At 40.5% G+C, this 13,890-nt stretch overlaps 1 protein-coding gene across 2 annotated transcripts in view; it reads left to right on the forward strand.

Moving 5' to 3' along the window:
* IPO5 (importin 5) overlaps positions 1-13,890 on the forward strand; it is a 56,117-nt gene that overhangs the window by 13,817 nt on the left and 28,410 nt on the right. The window contains exons 3-8 of one of the 2 annotated variants that reach the window (XM_007467216.1): positions 425-518; positions 6,642-6,722; positions 9,423-9,615; positions 11,931-12,033; positions 13,426-13,522; positions 13,739-13,843. In XM_007467216.1, coding sequence (XP_007467278.1) covers positions 425-518; positions 6,642-6,722; positions 9,423-9,615; positions 11,931-12,033; positions 13,426-13,522; positions 13,739-13,843 — 673 coding nt within the window. Of the gene's footprint in view, positions 1-414; positions 519-6,641; positions 6,723-9,422; positions 9,616-11,930; positions 12,034-13,425; positions 13,523-13,738; positions 13,844-13,890 lie in introns of those variants that run through there. The other variant, XM_007467217.1, reaches the window with a different exon arrangement.

The following is a 13,890-nucleotide window of genomic DNA, read 5'->3' on the forward strand; positions in this document are numbered from 1 at the left end:
CAGGCGCGCCAGCCGGCTCCTCCCGCTTTCCCCGCGCCGCAAGCTGCGGCCACAGGAGCCACCACGTCCCCGCCCCGCCACCGCCCGCGCCAAGCCGGGCGGTCCGTCGCGCCCCGCCACTGACGGCACTGCAGGGTGCGTGGCCAATCGGCTCGGCCCCCGAGCAGAGGGTCTCGGCCCCGCCCCTCACACCCAGGGCCAATGGGGCACCGGCGCTGGCGGCACCGGCGGGGTGAGGGGTCGCGAGGCCCCGCCCTGTCCTCCCCTTTCCCCTTTGCCCCGCCCTTTCCCGCCCGGCCCCCCCAGCCCCGTGTAGCTGCTGGTGCCGGTCCTCGCGCTGGGCCCGCCCCCGCCCCTCCCGCCGGCCCGCCAGCGCGCCTCACGGCTCCTGTCTCCCCTCCCTCCTTCTCTCTCTCACGCCTAGCGCAATGGCGGCCGCCGCGGCGGAGCAGCAACAGTTCTACCTGCTCCTAGGAAACCTGCTCAGCCCCGACAATGTGGTCCGGAAACAGGCAGAGGTAACCGAGCTCGCCCCCTCCGGCCCCCGACTCCGCGCCCCGGCCGGCGCGCCGATCCTTCCCGCGACGCCGCCCGCTGGGCCTTGGCCGCTCAGCCGCGGCGGCGCAGGCCGGGCCGGGCGGGCGGCGGCCGCGCAGCCCACGTGTGAGTCGGCCCTCGGCTCCCAGCGGTGCCCCCCGGGCCCTCCCGGCCCTTGCAGCCGCGGCGCCAGTTACCTCCCCGTCGCCGCTCGCGCACACGTGCGGCCGCTGCTGACAAGCTGCCCCCGCCCAGATGGGGAAGCCGGGCAGCGGGGTGGGGTGTGGGGTGTGGGGCGGGCCCCGGGGGATCCCCTCGCCCCTTTCCCGCTTTCTCCATCTGGGCGCCTCCCCCGGCCTTCCAGCTGCGGTCCCACCCTGCCCAGCGTTGTGGTCCCCCAAACCCCGGTTGCTCCCTGACCCGTCACCCCTGCTTCTCTCCTGCCCCTCACTCTTCACACACCGTCTGCCCCTCGCTTCCCCATCCCTTCCTATTGAAATGTGCCTTGCCTTCTCTCCACCTGTTTACATTTAGTCCTCTTTCTCGTTCTGGTTCCTAACATCAGAAGCCGGATTTCCCTCCCCCCTCCGCCCCCAGTTTTGTGAAGTTGCCTTTAGGGTTTCTTTCTAAGCAGCTTGCACCGTTAGTTTGCCCATCCTTCGGATACATTTTCTTTGATCTCTAGAGATTTGTGGTCTCATAAATGGGATGTTCTGGGACTTCCGTTGTCTAACTGGGCCAATGCCATATATTTAAGCCTTTAATTTCACTAAATCTAGCCTGAATCTCTCTTTTTTTTTTTTTTTTAAACAACCTCTGGCTCCTGACCTCCAAAATGTGGAGCTGTAGATAAAGTTTCAAGGGACAGTATTTCAAATGTCTCTGCAAGTTCATTTACCAGGTAGCTGTAAGGCACACTTGGTTTTGTAGAAGACTGTTGTTATTACTAAGCCCTGAGATGCGATTTGAGACACTTCAAGGGAAGGGCAGAAATTTTCCAGTTCCTGTAAAGTGCGTTATCAGACCCTGTCCTCAAAGTTGATTATATATGGAGTTCTTTGCAACCACGTGATTGAAGATTTTTTTATAAGAGTCAGTGAAGGATGTTCAGCCAGATATTCTTACGGAGCAAAAAGTTATTTGGTACATAGGTAATGAAATTGGGGGACAGATCCTCTTCTAGATTCACGAGTTTTTATAGTTGTTTTTAAAATCACAACATCATTCTTACTTTAAATAGATGGAGGGTCTGCTGCTTATGCTTAGTGGTTTTATGATCCGTGAAGTAAATACACTGGAAGTTCAGTTCTGAATGAAAAGCACTTTAAACAACTATTAACTTTATCCTAATGACTTTCAATTCATTTCTTATACACATTCAGGGTAAAAGTTCAAACTGCAAATAGTTTGGGTTTTTTTTTGGCTGCGCAGTGCGGCTTGTGGGATCTTAGTTCCCTAGCCAGGGATTGAACCCCGGCCATGGCAGTGAAAGTGCTGAGTCCTAACCACTGGACTGCCGGGGAGTTCCCTGCAAATAGTTTTTTTATGCCATTCCCCAAAGGTAACCACTTTTAAGTGTCTTGTGAATCTTCCTTGCAAATATCCTTATAGGCGTATATGTATATGTTGATTTTTTTTTACATGCATGGGCTTATAGTACGCATCCTGTTGTGCAGACTTGGAATTTTCACTCAGTATATTTCACATTACCACATAAGAGGGCTTTTTTTTTTTTTTTTTTTTCTTGCGTTATGCGGGCCTCTCACTGTCGTGGCCTCTCCCATTTGCGGAGCACAGGCTCCGGACGCGCAGGCCCAGCGGCCATGGCTCACGGGCCCAGCCGCTCCGCGGCATGTGGGATCCTCCCAAAACGGGGCACGAACCCGCGTCTCCTGCATCGGCAGGCGGACTCTCAAGCACTGCGCCACCAGGGAAGCCCAAGAGGGCTTTTTTTTTAAAGCAGCAATGGATGCTCTACCAACCACCTATGAATGGATGTTGAGGTTTCCATTGTCCTGCTCGTAAAAATAATTCTGTACATTGGAGTACATGTGTATTATCTTTTCAGACTTTAACAGGTTTATTTGTAGAATATTTAAAAGTTGTATTTGTCCTTAGAAGTGATGTGCATTTTTAGTTGCATCAGCTTGCACTGCTATCAGAGGGATGTGATGAGCCTATAAAATATTTGTACTTAGAAGTGATGTGTATTTATTAGTTGCATCAGTTTTCATTGCTATCAGAGGGATGTGATGAGCCTATAAAAACATTTTAATGCTTTCTGCTAACTCTAGAGGTAATTTTTCACCAAAATAAGTTCTCAATCCCAACCCATAATAGAAATTTCCATGTGTTACAAAGCAGAACAGCATTGTAATTAGTAAGCTAGTTTAATTCTCCCTCTTCCCTCCAGTTGCTTAAGTCTCTATTGTCAAGCCTAGTGGGGAATCTCTCTTCTATTGAACTAAATACCAATGTCTGGTTTAGCTTGAATTCTGGTTGGTGCCTGTTGTAAGTCTTTTATCACTCCCATCAATTTGGGGATGGTTAGCAGCATTCAACACATTTTCTCATACAGAACAATTGAAAATAAGTACTGTTATTCTTAGTCTTTTTATTCTGAGTGAAAACATTCAGTTACTATATTTTTACTTTCATTGTATATCCTGGGACTGTATTAATATGTAAACTAAGTACTATAATATAGAATTTTCTTAATTTGACAGAAAAAAAGGTAAATGTTTGAGGGGAAGCTCCCTAGCACCATGTAATATAGTACTAATCTGGCCTGTAAATAGAGCTTCTTAGGAAAGCAAAATATTTGAAAAAGAAATGGCCGTACATAACAATACCTTAATACCACATTTTTCCCTTTTTTGCCGTACGAAATGAACCCTTTATAAGTGATCAAACTAAATAAAATTGAGTATTACAGTCTGATATAGCAAATACAGAATTTTTTTTTTTGAAGTAAAGAATTGGCAAGGGCTCAGTAAATATCTTTGTAATTTACTTGGTCAGAATAAAAATACTTAGTTGACACATAAATACCTAACTGTTGACTAAGGTGACTTGTTTTATATTCAAATATGAAGTCAAGTACAGTAAAAGACTTATTGTTATATATTGTTGAAATCATTGAATGGCTTCAAACTTTAAAAAGTTATAAAACTTTTTCCATTGTATAAACCATTTGGTAGGCTTTATATTTTATTTCTATTAAATCTTAAAGGATTTTTCTCTTTAACTTTACAAAAAAAAAAATGGGGCACCCCTAGTGGCTCAGTGGTTGAGAGTCCACCTGCCGATGCAGGGGACGCGGGTTCGTGCCCCGGTCTGGGAAGATCCCACATGCCGCAGAGCGGCTGGGCCCGTGAGCCAGGGCCGCTGAGCCTGCGCGTCCATCCAGAGCCTGTGCTCCGCCACGGGAGGGGCTGCAACGGTGAGAGGCCCGCGTACCACAAAAAAAGAAAAAAAAAATGTTTCTGGTATTTGAAGAAATGATTTAAATGCCCGTAGTCTCAAAAATTTAATAATTAACATGAATACGTTGATAATTGACAGGTATTCCAGAGTTGAATGTCCATGGCATTCATGACTAGACATTTTTATATGACATAAGCTTGAGTAATCACTAATCATATGCATGGATTTTATATTCCCAGTTTTTTCCATTGACTTGTTCCTCATTGATTGTAGTACAGCACTTCATTAATGAGATTTGAATTGAAAGAGGTCAATGTATTGAAAATTTTACCTGATTTTTGGGGAACCAGGGTGTTTCCTAGGTAAAAGTTGTTTGTCCCATCTTTACACTTCCATATACATGGAGGCTTGCCATAAATATTTATGGAATGAGTGAGATGAGTGCATTTTGGCATTTTTCCTTTCTGGGGCTGGGGGGTGAACTCTGCTTTCCATTGTGGGAATGAACTTTTATTTGCAATAACACTGGTAACATTCATTGAACCTACCTGGGCTAGAGCTAGGAATATTCTTAGAAAAATTCTTTGCATTTGCTGTACTCTAATGTGCCAGGTGCTGGGAATACCATGAGGAAGAGATACCATCTCTGTCTTTGTGGAACTCAGTCTATTTAGGCTAAGAGAAAGTTGTTCTTTTGACTTAATGGCTGTGTTCTTTTTGCCAGACTTTATCCTTGACTAGTGTCGTGGTGTAAATGTAATACTAGATCTGGATTGCCATGCTGGAACATATCAAATGGGGAGAACCCTCTCTCAGGAGTCAGATGTCATACTAAACTCTCCTTCCATTGACTTTTAATTTGTTGTGGAATAGAGTTTACTATTTGACTTACTCTTTATAACAAGTTTTCTGAGACTGGTATCTTAGTGAAGAGTTTTTTATCCCCAAAACTTGATTTAGACCACTGGAAATTTAAGTGTTAAACATATATAGCATCTACAGGGCATTAGGGGCTAAGCTAGTACAGGGAATAAAAAGACATTTTTATTATACTGTAAGAGACTTTGTTTAAATGAAAAAAACTGCTGGTTTTTGAGTTGCTTTGTTAAAGATTAAGTGAAAAATCTCAAGGTACATCCATTTTTGCAATCATCTTGTAGGTATCTTTACATAAATTATCATTTCTGGATAAGTAAATTCAGTCCATCTTCTCAGCTGTGAAAACTTTTTGTCACAGTTTTCAGCATTATTATGTTCCTGTGTGCTTATGTACTAGAGGGGAACTTGAGGTCATCAGAAGATTTTGAATTGTCCTTTCCCCAAAATGTGTTCTTCCTCAGATTCAGATATGTTTGAGAAGTTTGAAAACTGTATAGCACTGCCTAAATAGAACTGGTTGTTTAGTGGAGTCAGGCCCCAGAGGTGAAACCCAGAGAGAGCATTCAGTGTCAGGGAGATTTGGGGTACAGCTGGCCTCGGAAGAACAGAATTCTTTCTACTATTTATTGTCTGTCACCTTGAGCAAGTCATTTAACTTCTGAGCCTTTATTTTCTTATCTGTCAGTATCCCAGGGATACCACAGAGCACTAGGTAAATGGGAGATAGGGATTCCGAGAAGCACAGTTCTCCCTTCCTTGTCCTCATCACCTCTGTCTAGAGGGAAACTAGGTAGATTATAGAGGATGGTAGCAGAGCAGACAAGCTCTTTGAATTTAGACAGCTGAGAAATTAGCATGTTATCTACATTATTAACCTTCAAGTGGATAGATGAGAATAGGATATTTACTAAGAGGCTTCTTGGAAAACAATTCCAAGTGTACTTAAAATAATGATTACTTTTCCACCTTAAAAGACTGACATTAGAAATTGTATGCATGCACATGAATCTACACTTGAGTTTACTTTTGTAGACATCATATACTTAAGTCTTATTTTTTGATCCACTCTATCTGCATTTTAATTGGCGTCAATTTTTTTTTACTGTTAAACAATTTGCTCTCATTTTACGTTATTATTGGATAAGGAAAGAAGTGTCCTGAGTCACAAAACCTAAATGTCTAGATTTATTGAAATGATATTGTTTCCTGGCCAACTTTCTCCTGACCATATTCATTTGTTACATATATAATATGTTTTCGGTATAGTCTTTGCTTGAAAGAAAATGTAGCATAAAGAAGTTGAGTATTTGCCCTTTCTCTGACTTGCTTCATCTGAGGGTATTCCTCTGGTGGTTGTTAAGTAGTAACTTGTACCAATTCTACATCATTTGGTCTAAAAAATGTTGACAAGATAAGCAGTTTCCATGATGTAAGAGGATATTGAGTGAGCACTTCACAGCATGGTAGCTCAACACTGGTCAAGTTTTTGGTTCTCTTAGGCCTTGAGTTTTATTAATCACAGAGGAGCCTAAGGTAAGAAAATGTGCACATACATTAGAAAAATCTAGTTAAGAGACAGAGGTGGAAAGGAACTTCATAAGTAACTTCTTCAGCATCCTCTTTCCTGACTTGTCTGAAGTATGTTCTTTTCACAGGAGAAAACTTTCACACCATACCTAGGTTGTTTGACTCCTCATGCATGGATCTTTCCTGCTCTTCCTTTCAGTTCTATTAATGGTGTACTCAGGACATTTTCTAACATGATATCCTAACCTTTACTGTTTTTCTGTTTCATGTAGGAAACCTATGAGAATATCCCAGGCCAGTCGAAGATCACATTCCTTTTACAAGCCATCAGAAATACAACAGCTGCTGAGGAGGTACTACTTTAATTCTTTGAATGTGACTTTCTTACAAACAGTCAGGTATTAGATAGTCGTCAGAGTGGGTAATGAGAACTGTTGTTTACTGCATAGATGTTACCAGAACTCTGAACTTAATTCTTTGCTAAAACCTACTTTGGAGTTACAATTTTTTTTTAAATACTCTGTATTAAAAATGAGAATTTCTTTTTTTCCATATAAGATGATTACATAAAAATTATTAAATGTAAGTTATTTTTTTGGTAGCTATAAAAATTTTTCTTCCTTGGAACAGTTCATTCTAGAGGAGGAAATTGAATTCATTCAGTGTTTTAATGTATTGCCAAATGAAAAAATACTTTTTGTCTTTAAAACTTTTATGCTTATAGCTATTTCTGGGTGGTGAAGAAAACGTGCTACATATGTGTAAGGACAAAGACACACTTTGTTAGAATCCTTTAAAAATCATGGTTTTCAGCAAATTACTGTACTAAATTCAAATTTATAGTTTGTTACTGCTTCTCTGCATTTAGCTGCTTTTTCTCAAAAGTAATATCCTTGTATATAGTTAATGTTAATTGAATATCCTCTCTTATGGAAAAGGCATCAAAATACCCAAGTGTAGAAAACTTACTCCACCTACGAAACATTGCATTAGAATTTGTAAAGTGAGACTTCATTGCTAACAGTCACACGATATGTAAAATGCTTATATTAACACATGATGGAAATGAAGTCACAGCAAATCTTCTATATAATGTTACACCTGCCTTCTTTTAGTCAGTCAGTTTAAACTGGCAATTTAGTGTTTTCTGATAACACTTAGAAAACACTACAATAAAGTGCCCTAGTTATTTTTAAAACAGGTGACAAAAGGCACTTCTTCACCTTTGTAACATACTGTTTTTCTTTAATTCAAAGTAAATGTCAAATATGAGGAAAAACATAGAAGTAACTTAAATCTCTAAAATAGTTGGCTATTTTAATTCTTGAAGATTGATGCAGGTTAGCTGCAAAACAAGTTTTAAAGCCAAGAATAATGTGAAAATTATTGAATTTTATTTCTAAAAGCCTGTTTTGAACTCTATTTAGATCCTGCTTTGACTTAGGAATTAGATGATTATGAACTAGCCTCAGCATCTTCATGTTTCAGTGTATGTGTGAGAAGAATTGCACCAATTTTAACCACTGTTTAACCTCTCTGAATCCTTTCTAGAGCATAAATTAAAATTTTTAAAAAGTTTGCTATCAGCCAGAAGTGATTCAAATAAGATTTCTCAGTGTGAAGTAAATGGAGGGAAAAAAAATGGCAAATTTTATTTGTATGGTTTAATTCTTTTTGTTGTTGTTGGTCATAGTCTCAAAGTAATTATAGTGATAATGAGTATCTGCAGTCCAGAAAAAAAGAACATGAAAAATCGGGTTTAATATTTTCAATGGTTTATTGACTTCATATGATAAAATTTTAGAATGGCATTTGTCTCAGCTTTTCTTTTGATACTCTGAATGCATATTATACAGAAAGTGCCAAATTTAAATACATTTTACAAATCTGAAAATGGGATAAGAATATACACATTGAGATTAGGGCTTTTTAGATATGGGGAACTTGTGATGTTTGTTTGCATGAATGAAGTATAAAGATAAATGGATTTTTTAAATTAATTAGTTAATTTTTATTTTTGGCTGCGTTGGGTCTTCGTTGCTGTGCACGGGCTTTCTCTAGTTGTGGCAAGCGGTAGCTACTCTTCGTTGTGGTCCATGGGCCTATTGCAGTGGCTTCTCTTGTTGTGGAGCACAGGCTCTAGGTACACGGACTTCAGTAGTTGTGGCTCACAGGCTCTAGAGCACAGGCCCAGTAGTTGTGGCGCATGGGCTTAGTTGCTCCGCTGCATGTGGGATCTTCCTGGACCAGGGCTCGAACACATGTCCCCTGCATTGGCAGGAGGATTCTTAACCACTGCGCCACCAGGGAAGTCCCAGATAAATGGATTTGATAGCGCTTTATGTAAGAGGCTAATGAAAGGGCGATGATAAAGTAAGATTGGCCAGGCTGGGAGCATAAGATTAAGTAGGGAAGGTACTTTTTTCACTAGAATGAGAGCCAGATAGGGAAGTAAGAAAAGAGCATTTTAGGGCTTCCCTGGTGGCGCAGTGGTTGAGCGTCCACCTGCCTATGCAGGGGACACGGGTTCGTGCCCCGGTCTGGGAAGATCCCACATGCCGCGGAGCGGCTAGGCCCGTGAGCCATGGCCGCTGAGCCTGCGCGTCCGGAGCCTGTGCTCCGCAACGGGAGAGGCCACAACAGTGAGAGGCCCGCGTACCGCAAAAAAAAACAAAAGAAAAGAGCATTTTATAGGGTTTGTGATTTATATTAAGATTTGTTTTTCTCCAAAGAATATATTTAAAATAAGAATTAAAGACAGGTTTATCATTGCTAAGATATGTGTTCCTATTCAAGATCTAATATGTTCAAGGCTTTTCCTCAGCTATAAACAAATAGCTTTTGTGTGGCATTTTCTGTACAGTAGACTGATGTGATTAGAAAGATTTTTATGTATTTTACCTATTATTTGTTTTAAAACTCTAACAAAATGCTTTTGAAATGAATTGTAAAACTAGAATAGTAAAGTACATCAATGGCAGAGTGAATGTAGCTTGTTGGAAATTTTTTCTCCAGTAAGACACCAAGTTATTAACAATGTTATCTATTTATAGGCTAGACAAATGGCTGCCGTTCTCCTAAGACGTCTTTTGTCCTCTGCATTTGATGAAGTCTATCCAACTCTTCCCACTGATGTTCAGGCTGCTATCAAGAGTGAACTACTAATGATTATTCAAATGGAAACACAGTCTAGCATGAGGAAAAAAATTTGTGATATTGCTGCAGAGCTGGCCAGGAATTTGATAGGTATGTGTGCAAATACGTTTATCATTATGTTACTGAAGAAAATGAGCACATATATCTTTTTTTTTTTTTTTTTGCGGTATGCGGGCCTCTCCCTGTCGGGGCCTCCCCCATTGCGGAGCACAGGCTCCGGACGCGCAGGCCCAGCGACCATGGCCCACAGGCCCAGCCGCTCCGCGGCATGTGGGAACCTCCTGGACTGGGGCATGAACCCGTGTCCCCTGCATCAGCAGGCGGACTCTCAACCACTGCGCCACCAGGGAAGCCCTATCTTTTTTTTAAGTGGAATCTTGGAGGAAGACTCACAAGTACTTGAGTATCATTTATTCTGTTCGAAATGAGAGTGATTATGGATTCTGCATTTAAAGCCAAAAATTACAGATGTTTGTGAAATGCAGATATAATTAATACTTACCTATTGATCTTCAAAACTATTTCTCTGTGTGGAGAAATAATTTTCTAGTTTACTTGAGAATTGTCAGTTTTATTTTCCCCTTATCTGTAGTTTTGTTTTTTTTTTTTTTTTTTTTTTTTTTTTTTTTTTTTTTTTGTCCCGTTGCGGAGCACAGGCTCCGGACGCACAGGATCAGCAGCCATGGCTCACGGGCCCAGCCGCCCCGCGGCATGTGGGATCCTCCCGGACCGGGGCACGAACCCGTGTCCCCTGCATCGGCAGGCGGACTCTCAACCACTGCGCCACCAGGGAAGCCCCTTATCTGTAGTTTTGAAAGCATAGTTTAACTTATAAACCTGCTAGTAGAAATAGAAATCAGTGGAACTCCAGGCGTTTTTTTTTTTTTTTTTTTTTTGCGGTATGCGGGCCTCTCACTGTTGTGGCCTCTCCCTTTGCGCAGCACAGGCTCCGGACGTGGAGGCTCAGCAGCCATAGCTCACGGGCCCAGCCACTCTGCGGCATGTGGGATCTTCCTGGACTGGGGCACGAGCCCGTGTCCCCTGCATTGGCAGGTGGACTCTCAACCACTGTGCCACCAGGGAAGCCCTCCAGGTGGTTTTTTGCTGTTAAAGTTGTGTTTATAAATTAAGCACATATGCTTATTATACTACTATAGTTCATTATTAAATACCCAGAAATATTTTTAGAGGATAAGGTAAATGAAAACACCTAAAAATGCATTTTATCAGCAGCTAGAACTCTTTTTGGTCTCACTAAAAACATTAATGATATAATTGGATATATGCTGCGTTATTTTTTTGACAGATTCATACATGTGATTTTAAACTTGGTTCATTTAGGTGGCATTTTTAAAGGTTGAAAAGAATACCTCACTGAAATAAGGCTAACTGGGAGAATTTTGCTAGTTGTGCTTAGTAAATTATGACACAATTTTTTAATCTCCACTACTAGTAATGCAGATGTTCAATTCAACTTACTGATACAACAAATTCTTAAAAACTAATAGGAAATGTGTTAAATTTTTATATTTTAAGTAAGTTCTAAACCCACAGAAACTTGAATTTTTTTAACTAACTTGGGAAGTTCTATTTTCAAGTTTTTTAAGTGTGCAGATAGGAATTTTTATAGATTACATCATTTCTAACTCAAAAATCACTTAATAATGGAAGCATTTCCAGAATGTTTCAAAGTGCTCTCTCCATAAATTTTTTTGTCAGCACACTACTCACTTCAGAGAAGTTCAGCAAATGGGGGGGGATTTTTTTTTTCTTTCTAATGCATAACTCATCTGTATTTTCTATAACTCTTAAGTTCTTTGTGACAATAAAACCAGTGAGTCTCTTAACTGGTACAGTAGATTTTTGTGGTGGTTCATTTTTATCACAAAGTATCACAAAAATCTATATTTTAAAATCCTGTTAAAACACAAACACATTGATAACATCCTATATACTTAAAACTGCATAGTGTGAGCACAGCTCTGGGATTCCCATTCCCATTCTCCAGTTTGCAAGTAATAAATATTTTGGTTTTAAGACTTGTTACCAAATATTGGCTTTTCCTGCTTTTTAAACTCTTTAATAACAAATAGTACGTATGAAAGATTCAACCAGTCCAGTAGTCAAAGTGTGCTTCCTTTTCTCCAGATCCCACTCCTGAGAAATAACCACTGCTGATAGTCTGTGCTTATGTAACCCAGATGCACACAATTGCTTTTACTAGATTATAATGCCAGTTTATGGTGGAAGGACTTGATTTTATTGGAATTTTTGTAAAAACATAGAACGGGTGACATTTTCTACAGCCACATATTTTGAATGAGGCTTACAAAATGAAAGGATTCACTCTTGATATTTTGAAGTTTTGATTTACACAGGTTATGCTTGGATTTCTTTCCTTTTAGATGAGGATGGCAACAACCAATGGCCTGAAGGTCTGAAGTTCCTTTTTGATTCAGTCAGCTCTCAAAATGTGGGACTGCGGGAAGCTGCCCTTCATATTTTCTGGTATACACATTGATCGAATTTGGGGGGGAAATTTAATGTTATGAGTGCCCAAAGCACATTTTAATTGATTATTTTAGTCTAGCTTAACTTTTTAGCCTTAAATAATGCCTTTAGATAAGCTTTGTATTTGTGTTGGAAGCAAAATTGAAAAGAGCAAAGCTTTTCATTTTCCATTATGATCCTTTTTTGTATATGGGGATTCTCTGCAATTTTATTTCTTTCCTTTGTCTTTTATGATACTGAAAAAATTTCTGGGACAGTTTCTTCCTTAGGAGATTGACACAGTACCAGCTGTAGCTTTTAGAAAGCCACTTTAATAATGGCATCTGGAAGAAGAGAAAGAAAATGCTGGTGAATCCCCACTGTCTTCTGGGTCTTCTGTGACCAAGCTTTAGAAAAACATAATATTTTAATAACCTCATTTATAAGTAAATGATCTAAGTTTAGAATTAAATGATTAACTGCATTTTAAAAAGTTTGGCGTACTGTACAGTTCTGCTGCATTTAAAATATACAGTTGAATTTATAACTTATCAAGACCATATACATTTTTTTTTGAGATCTACCTTAAGACTAGATATTACACCATTTTCTATTTTAGTTGTCAAATGTATCTTTATATCAGTAGTCCAAATTGGAGAATTAAGTAAAAGTATTCAGTTTAATTATTTACCACATTTAAAGTAGAGCAGAACTTGGACTGCCTGGATCTCCAGGGCTGGGAGTTGATTGTGAGCATGGCCATTACAGTTACCACCTGAACCCCTGTGCTTGCTCTTGCCCCATCCTGCATTTCAGATCAGCTTCCCCCTGAGACAGAGTGATAAGGATAAAGCAGAGAGCTGGGATGGGTGTGCACCTGGGTCGCCTCTACTCCCAGTCTGATTCCGCTGTGTTTTGTTTTCTGTTCACCTGACCCCAAAATAGGATTGCTTGGAAAATGGGTAGATGAAGTCCAGCCTTAAGGATTAATGTAAACTTTTAAGTCAGTTAGACACGTAATTAGATGTATAATGTAGTTTTTTTAAACAATAAATTTATCTTATTTTTGGCTGCGTTTGGTCTTCATTGCTGTGCATGAACTTTCTCTAGTTGTGGCGAGTGGGGGCTACTCTTTGTTGCGGTGCGCGGGCTTCTCATTGCAGTGGCTTCTCTTTTTGCGGAGCACAGGCTCTAGGCCAGCGGGCTTCAGTAGTTGTGGCTCGCAGGCTCTAGAGCACAGGCTCAGTAGTTGTGGTGCATGGGCTTAGTTGCTCCGCAGCATGTGGGATCTTCCCGGACCAGGGCTCGAACCCATGTCCCCTGCTCTGGCAGGTGGATTCTTAACCACTGCGCCACCAGGGAAGCCCCTATAATGTGGTTTTTAAAGGATGCCTTGGATCATTTTTTCAGGAACTTTCCTGGAATTTTTGGAAATCAACAGCAGCACTATTTAGACGTCATCAAACGGATGTTAGTTCAGTGTATGCAAGATCAGGAACATCCATCGGTAAATAATTTCAATTCCGTTAATATTAACACCTAATTTAATATAGCACCTAACTTGTGAAGGAAATCTGTGTTTGGAGATCGTCTTTGCTTTTATACTTTAAAATATAACTACTAGTTTTACTGATAAAGAAAATTTTCATCTTGAGTAAGAAAACTTGAACTTGCATCTATTAAGAATTTCTCATGTTTGGCATTTTTACTCTCTTCATTTTAGATCAGGACATTATCTGCTAGAGCTACCGCTGCATTTATACTTGCAAACGAACATAATGTTGCCCTGTTCAAACATTTTGCAGACTTGTTACCCGGATTCTTACAGGTAAGAAAACAGTTTAGAATAGGTGATAATTATATCTTTAGTGGTTT

Source organism: Lipotes vexillifer, unplaced genomic scaffold (assembly GCF_000442215.2).
Source record: "Lipotes vexillifer unplaced genomic scaffold, Lipotes_vexillifer_v1.1 scaffold291, whole genome shotgun sequence".
In the NCBI taxonomy this organism is placed as follows: Eukaryota; Metazoa; Chordata; class Mammalia; order Artiodactyla; family Lipotidae; genus Lipotes; species Lipotes vexillifer.